Source organism: Anarhichas minor, unplaced genomic scaffold, assembly GCF_050575085.1.
Source record: "Anarhichas minor isolate MPS153535 unplaced genomic scaffold, ASM5057508v1 ptg000016l, whole genome shotgun sequence".
Lineage (NCBI taxonomy): Eukaryota > Metazoa > Chordata > Actinopteri > Perciformes > Anarhichadidae > Anarhichas > Anarhichas minor.
Window position 1 is genome coordinate 420,001 of NW_027466462.1, and position 7,572 is coordinate 427,572.

At 43.6% G+C, this 7,572-nt stretch overlaps 1 protein-coding gene across 2 annotated transcripts in view; it reads left to right on the forward strand.

The window, feature by feature from the left end:
- Window positions 1–7,416, forward strand: part of slc10a7 (solute carrier family 10 member 7) — an 8,006-nt gene extending 590 nt beyond the window's left edge. The window contains exons 2-13 of one of the 2 annotated variants that reach the window (XM_076092309.1): window positions 1,023–1,105; window positions 1,196–1,332; window positions 2,200–2,275; window positions 2,378–2,416; window positions 2,498–2,533; window positions 2,683–2,766; window positions 2,848–3,013; window positions 3,305–3,356; window positions 3,703–3,776; window positions 4,149–4,294; window positions 4,444–4,486; window positions 5,660–7,416. In XM_076092309.1, coding sequence (XP_075948424.1) covers window positions 1,023–1,105; window positions 1,196–1,332; window positions 2,200–2,275; window positions 2,378–2,416; window positions 2,498–2,533; window positions 2,683–2,766; window positions 2,848–3,013; window positions 3,305–3,356; window positions 3,703–3,776; window positions 4,149–4,294; window positions 4,444–4,464 — 914 coding nt within the window. In that variant the 3' untranslated portion in view covers window positions 4,465–4,486; window positions 5,660–7,416. The remainder of the gene's footprint in view (window positions 1–1,022; window positions 1,106–1,195; window positions 1,333–2,199; window positions 2,276–2,377; window positions 2,417–2,497; window positions 2,534–2,682; window positions 2,767–2,847; window positions 3,014–3,304; window positions 3,357–3,702; window positions 3,777–4,148; window positions 4,295–4,443; window positions 4,487–5,659) is intronic. The other variant, XM_076092308.1, reaches the window with a different exon arrangement.
- The last annotated feature ends 156 nt before the right edge of the window (window positions 7,417–7,572 follow it).

Sequence of the window (7,572 nt, forward strand, 5' to 3'; positions counted from 1 at the left end):
CAAATTAATTGTATAACTATTGGTTATAAGGGCTGGAAACGGATGTAATTCTTAATTTTGACATTTTCTAAATGGAGTCTGGTTCTTCAAGTACAAGAGCGTACAACGTGTATTAAGGGCTGTTAGACTGTGTGTGTGTGTGTGGGGGTGTGTGTGTGTGGGTGTGGGTGTGTCCTCCCTGCTCACCTGGCACTAGTGACACGTTGCATTCAGCATGAATGTCAACACACACACACCCTCGGTTGTGCGCGTGCACGGTTGCCTTATCTTATTGGCTCACATCCTATGAAATGCTTTTATGTCCTCGTGTTTAAACTGCATCTTCTCAGGTGTGACCCACCTGTAGCTGTTCACCTGATAGTAGAAAGTGAAGTTAGTAGATACAACCTCTTGTATGTGAGATAAGAGGTGTGAGAGGCAGCAGAGCTCAGCCTCACCTCTTCATCTGTAGATTAGTTCAGACCACCATGCTGTACTATCATACTGTCTGGATGCTGCGTTCAGGTGCGCCTCGTAAACTCCTGCATCAATCAGCCGAGTGCTTTTGAACAGAGCGCGTCACAAATGTGTTCTTCGTTGCTGATTTGTTAATTATAGATAAATCAACATAAAGTGAGCGTGTGATTAAAAATATATCGTTGATTATTTTTTATACTATTTTCATAATGATGTATTTCTGTTTCCTTCATTTAATCACATTGTGACATTTATTTTGAAATAAAATAAATAATCATTTTTATTATAACTCATACAAGGGAATGGATTTCTCTTGTTTTTATGTTTTCCCTTTTATTATCATTTTCTTTTATATATTTATGTTAATAACGCTGAATTAACAGAAAGTTATTTGCAGCCCTGGTAACATATTAATGTCATCAATAAGTCTTGAATGTGTCATAACTTCACATAACGTTTTTATTTTTGCAACTAAAATAAGGAAAATGTTCAACAACATGTTCTTAAAGTATACAAAGTTAGATTAAATATTATTATGTGGTTAATACATTTATTTTCTCTCTCAGGGCCGTTAAAACCAGAGATCACGATCGCCTACGTTGCCGTCTCGCTCATTTTCTTCAACAGCGGCCTGTCGCTGAAAACCGAGGTGAGAGACCCCGAAACGTCACCGTAAAACCTTTATTTAAAACAGTGATGGAAGCAGAGGATGAATGTTCTTCTTCTTCTGCGTCTGCAGGAGCTGACCAGCGCGCTGCTTCACTTCCGTCTGCACCTCTTCGTCCAGTCCTTCACCCTCGTCTTCTTCCCTCTGGTCGTCTGGCTGCTGCTCAAAGTGCTCGCACTCACCGCCATCAACCAATGGCTGCTCAGAGGGTAGTGTGTGTGTGCGTGTGCGTGTGCGTGTGCGTGTGTGTGTGTGTGTGAATGCAGTGCTTTGTTCAAACTGTACCTGAAGGTTATGTGCGGACACAAAGACCCTCATTCACTGCTGCTAGGGCCACGCTGTGTGTGTGTGTGTTACTTATTCATCTATCTTTATGAGGACCATCATAGATCTGTTTCACGGCTCAGGTTAGAGCCGGTTTGGTTTAGGTTTGAAGAGGGAACCTCAAGGACCTCGTCTGTGGTGTAAAAGCAAACGTAAACTTCGAGTGATTTAATATCTTCGTAAAAGAAATTTAGAAATAAAACATTGTAAAGGTTCTAAATATGAGATTGAGAGTTTTTCTATTGTCTCAACCATAGACTGTAGTCAACGTGACGTCATCAATCGGTTTGTGGACTACAGTTCTAAAGCCTCGAGTTCTGCATGTAGGCCGTCGCCATCATGGTTTTTCGCCGTCGCCATCATGGTTTTTTTCTCCGTCACCAACTTGGTTTTACGCCGTCGCCATCTTGGTTTTTAGCCGTCTCCATCTTGGTTTTTAGCCGTCTCCATCTTGGTTTTTGTCCATCACCATCTTGGTTTTTGGCCGTCACCATCTTGGTTTTTAGCCGTCTCCATCTTGGTTTTTGGCCGTCGCCATCTTGGTTTTTGTCCGTCTCCATCTTGGTTTTTGTCCGTCGCCATCTTGGCTTTTGGCCGTAAATATATTCAGTTAAATTCATCCTTAGCCTCACCTGAAAGCCCCCTGACCTTTGAAGGATGGCGGTAGATGAAAGAGAAATGTTCTTACCATTAGAAACAGATGATGAAGATTCTTCTTCTTTCTCCTCTCCCCCCCCCCTCCTCTTGTGTAGCTTACAGACGGTGAGCTGCATGCCCCCTCCGGTCTCTTCGGCAGTTATTCTCACCAAGGCTGTCGGAGGCAACGAGGTACAACACACCGACGTTAGGAGGTCATTATCACAGATGGTGTAGCATTGAAAGGTAACTGTGTGTGTGTGTGTGTGTGTGTGTGTGTGTGTGATCCTCTAGGCTGCTGCCATCTTCAACTCAGCGTTTGGAAGCTTCCTGGTAAGAAATCATGAGCTTTGTGAAGCATCCTAGTCATAATAACAATAATCATAATATCAATAATATATTTGTGTCCTGCAGGGAATCGTAGTGACTCCAGTGCTGCTGCTGCTGTTTGTAAGTCACACCTGAGACTCCTGTTTCTCCGTCGCCATCTTGGTTTTCGTCCGTCGCCATCTTGGTTTTCGTCCGTCACTATCTTAGTATGTCCTGATCGTTCTCTGATTAACTCCAGATGAATAAAGTTTTATCTCCTCCTCCTCCAGCTCGGCTCCTCGTCCTCCGTTCCCTTCGCCTCCATCTTCTCTCAGCTCTTCATGACTGTGGTGGTCCCTCTGATCCTGGGTCAGGTAGGAATATGTTTCTATACAGAAAATGGATAAATATGTTCTTGGTTGTGGTGTGAGTGTGAGTGTTTGTGTTTTGTGCAGGTGTGTCGTGGTTTCTTCAGGGAACATCTGGAACGGAGAAAGCTTCCGTTCGGTGCCGTCAGCAGCGCCGTCCTCCTCATGATCATCTACACCACCTTCTGTGACACCTTCAGTAACCCCAACATAGAGCTGGACCCCATCAGCCTGCTGCTGGTCGTCCTCATCAGTCAGTACCGTCTGTCCCTCTGTCTGTCCGTCTGTCTGTCTGTCCCTCTGTCCGTCTGTCTGTCTGTCCCTCTGTCTGTCTGTCCCTCTGTCTGTCCGTCTGTCCCTCTGTCTGTCCCTCTGTCTGTCCCTCTGTCTGTCCCTCTGTCCGTCTCTCTGTCCGTCTCTCTGTCCCTCTGTCTGTCTCTCCCTCTCTCTGTCTGTCTGTCTGTGGTTCTGCCACCAGACTCTATTTAAAGAAAACATAGTTTAACATCTGAGAACATTAAAAGTTGTTTCTTTGTTGTTTCAGTTTTCTTCATCCAGCTCAGCTTCATGCTGCTCACGTTTGCCTTTTCTACGAGGTGAGTCTCCTCCATCCTCCTCCTTCATCCTTCATCCACTCCTGCTCCTTATCCTCAATCCTCTCCTCTGCCACCTTGTCCATCCTCTCATCCCCCTTCATCCTCCTCCTCCATCCTCCTCCTTCAGCCACTCCTGCTCCTTCATCATCCTCTCCTCCTCCTCCTCTGTTTCATAGTTTCAGTCTATTCATCTCTTAATGTCTTGCCTTGTTACAGTCGAGCTAACACACACACACACACACACACACTGTATTAAATATAAACACAGATGAGCTCAGTAAGAAGAGGAAGTGAGTCAGAGGTCAGAGGTCAGAGCGAGTATTTAACTTCCTGTTTGTCTCCACAGGTCGGGTTCAGGATTCAGTCCTGCAGACACTGTGGCCATCGTGTTCTGCTCCACACACAAGTCTCTCACCCTGGGTACACACACACACACACCTTTACACACACACACACCTAGACACCTACACACACACACACACAAATAGATACAAGAGAAGAAGAAGTTTGTTTCATCGCTTCACATTAATGGAAGATTTTTACTTTGACTCTGGAGTGTAATCAGAAAACATTTCCCTCCTTCTCTTCCCCTCCCTCCCACTCTCTCTTCCTCCCTCTCTCCCTCCCTCTCTTTATCTTCCTCCCTCCCTCCCTTCCTCCCTCTCTCCCTCCCTCTCTCTTCCTCCCTCCCTCTTTCTCTTCCTCCCTCCCTCTCTTCCTCCCTCCCTCTCTCCCTCTTCCTCCCTCCCTCTCTTTCTCTTCCTCCCTCCCTCTCTTCCTGCCTCTCTCCAGGTATCCCCATGTTGAAGATAGTGTTTGAGGGCTATGAGCATCTCTCTCTGATCTCGGTTCCTCTGCTGATCTACCATCCGTCTCAGATCCTCCTCGGCTCCGTCCTCGTGCCGACCATCCGGAGCTGGATGACCAGCCGGCAGAAGGTACACACACACACACACACACACACACACACACACACACACACACACACACACACACACACACCTACACACACTCGCACTCTGCTCTGGTCCGAGGTAGCGGGCTGCATTCCAACCCTAACCTCCTTACCTTTTCTCCTCTCCTACAGTCTAGTGTGTTGTTGCGATAGGGCCGCATTCCAACACTACTGAGTGAGTAGACGCCTAAACGTGTCCTTAGAGAGCTGCCTGTAGTTCTTCTGTCTTCAGCAGAGCTGTCGTATATCTGAGACGTTGTCTCCCTCTGCTGGACCACTTTCACTGTGATTCAACACTTCACCCACAAAATGACCGTTTGTACGTCAATTACTGGAGTTAAAGCGTTGCTTTAAAACAAAGTATGCTCACTATTTCACAAAAGTACAATTTAAAACATGTGGGACTCTTGTATTCTGGTGTTTTGAATCTTTAAAGAGTTTTGTGTTTGTAAAGTAAACGGAGAGTAATCTAAATACAAATGTTCATGTCAGGGTGAAGTATTCCTTTAAGTCTGGTGGTGGTGGGTGTGATGATGATGATGATGATGATGCCAAATAATTACTGTTAAACATGGAGTTTAAATCTGTTGAAAATAACTTCAACTTTCAGTTGAGTCAAACGTTTGAACCTTCGATATATTGAGTTTCATATTGACAAACAAATACGTCAACAGTTATAATAATCAGATTAAACAAAGATAACATTGTGATATATGACTGAAACTAGTTGTATTAGTTGGTTGGTAGAATAGTTGACTTCTTGTTTCAGCTCTATTTATCTCTAACATGCAGTCAGTGAGATAAAATAGAGTGTTTGTTATTTTATGGCTTAAGATATAACTGTTTACTGTAAAACGATAACAGTCAAATGAAGCTGTTGACTCTGATCGAACAGGACGAGAACCTTTTATCATTTATTTATTCTGAAACAGGAAGTGAAATAATTGACCGGAGGAACGTCGTCGTAGTTTCACTCGGTGGGACGTCTTTGTTTCTGTTCTGAAGACTCACGACATGATTCAGTGTTTGGTGATGATTAACTCACTGCACTTTACAATCGTCAGTTTACCACACAATGGAACTTTATCTCTTCCTCTTCCTCCCTCCCTCCTTCTCTCCCTTCCTCTCGCCCTCTCTTCCTTCCTCTCTTTCTTCCTCCTTCTCTCCCTTCCTCCCTCTCTCTCTCCCTTCCTTCCTCCCTCCCTCTCTTCCTTCCTTCCTTCCTCCCTCCCTCTCTTCCTTCCTTCCTTCCTTCCTCCCTCTCTTTCTCTCTTCCTTTCTCCCTCCCTCCGGTTCATCGTTCCATCTGAATGTCTCACTCTCTGCATCTCTTCTTCTCTCTGTTCAGGCGATGAAGCTGTCAACTCTTCAGCCCATCTGAGGAAGATGAAGATGAGAGTTTTGACCTCGGCGGAGGGATACGGTGAAACGTGCCTTATCACAAACAATCAACAGAGACCTCAGCGCGGCGGAGGGCAACGCCGTGCACCGGCCGCCTCGATATTCTCAGTTTCTATGACAACAAAAAAACGTATATTTCATATTTCCATCATAAACATTCTTTTATATTTAAAAGAAAATAATAACTTATATTTTTATATGAAATACCTGCAAAAAAGAGGATATCTGCTTGTTTTTTCAAAGACAAATGGAGCGTTTGGTTTGAACAGCAGGAACAGGAAGGGGCGGAGTTACTGGGACCAGTCTTTTATTTTATGTTTTTATTTCTTTTGTTATTTTCTATCTTTTTTCTACTGTTATCTTTGTCCGAGCTGTCACTGCCAGAAAATGAGGACATGTGTTACATTTATGATTTGATAGAAACAAACTAATGCGTTTAATATACAGAATAAGAATGACGTCAGTTTCTGATTCTTTCTCAAATATTACGCTCGTTGTTTCACATACGTTTGTACGCAGATGATACCGTATTCTATCTGAGTGATGTGGTGGGGATCACGTCACTTTCCATTGTCATATTGAACACCAACCCAAATCTCAGAATGACCATGCTAACATGCTAATGTTTAGCTGGTATAACCATGGTCACCATCTTTGAGTTAGCATGCTAACATTTGCTAATCAGCACGATACACAAAGTGCAGCTGAGGCTCGTATGAATGTAATAAAACAAAGTATTGAATACAAGTCTTGACCAGATGATGGCGCTGGATGAAAAGTCAGAGGACCACCAAAGTAATTGGGCTTCATCATCTGGGCACCATGAATGTTTGTACCAAATCTCATGGCGATCCACCCAACAGCTGTCTGGACCAAAGTGGTGGACTCGACACTAACCATTTATCCCATTCAGAGAGATGACAGTGAATGTATCATCATCACAACCAATCAGAACTGGAGCTGCAACATGTGACATCCACTCAAACAAGGATACAAGTATTTTTAGTCAATGTTAGCGGCTTTGTGATGCGACCAAACGGACATTAACCTGTGGAAAATATACAACACAAGGGCTTTGCTCAGGGGCACTTAGGCAGTATTTCTGTTACTTGTTTGCTGGTGTCACTACCAAGCCTTACAACCCTCTGGTGTTTTTATGTCAATTCTGATTCCTGCGGGACCTTCTGATTGATATGTTTGGAGGTCCACAGCTCTGTGAACACCTGATTGTGTTTCTGTTGTAGCACTTGTTAGCATTAGCATGCTAAATCAGTCTACTGGATAGTAGCACCACGACCAAATTATTTAAAAAAAACGTTGGCCGTGGTTGTTCAGAGGGGGGTTTTGCAGATCCTCTAAATTCAATCGCTCTGTCTGGCTATTGGGTCATCGAACATGAGATGATGAAAGACGCCTCGAGTGTATCATCGTAGCCTCGGTAACCCGCTTGGAACAGATTCCTTCACCGTAAACCGCCGTTATAAGAATGTTAAGTTGACTGAAAACGTTTGTTGTGACTGGAGATCAAATCCGAATCGTTTTCAAATCGTCTCTGACTTTACTGCCGAGGTTTCATCGATTGTTTTACTAGAAGTATATTTAGGAAAGAAAGATATTGAGCCGGGTATGTAAAGGTGTATTCTTCCACTTGTTTACATAAAAAAGTATTCAGAAATAAACCTACGAACTTTAAAAAAAAAAAAACTTGTTTTTTCTGGACTCATCCTATGTATCTGTATTTATAAAGTGTTTTTGCAGCTCATATCAATATTATATGTACTGGATGGTGAAGTTTTAAATCATGCTTTGTTTTGTGTCTTCGTGCTGGTAAATGGGCCAGGTATTTGTTGGCTTTATCAT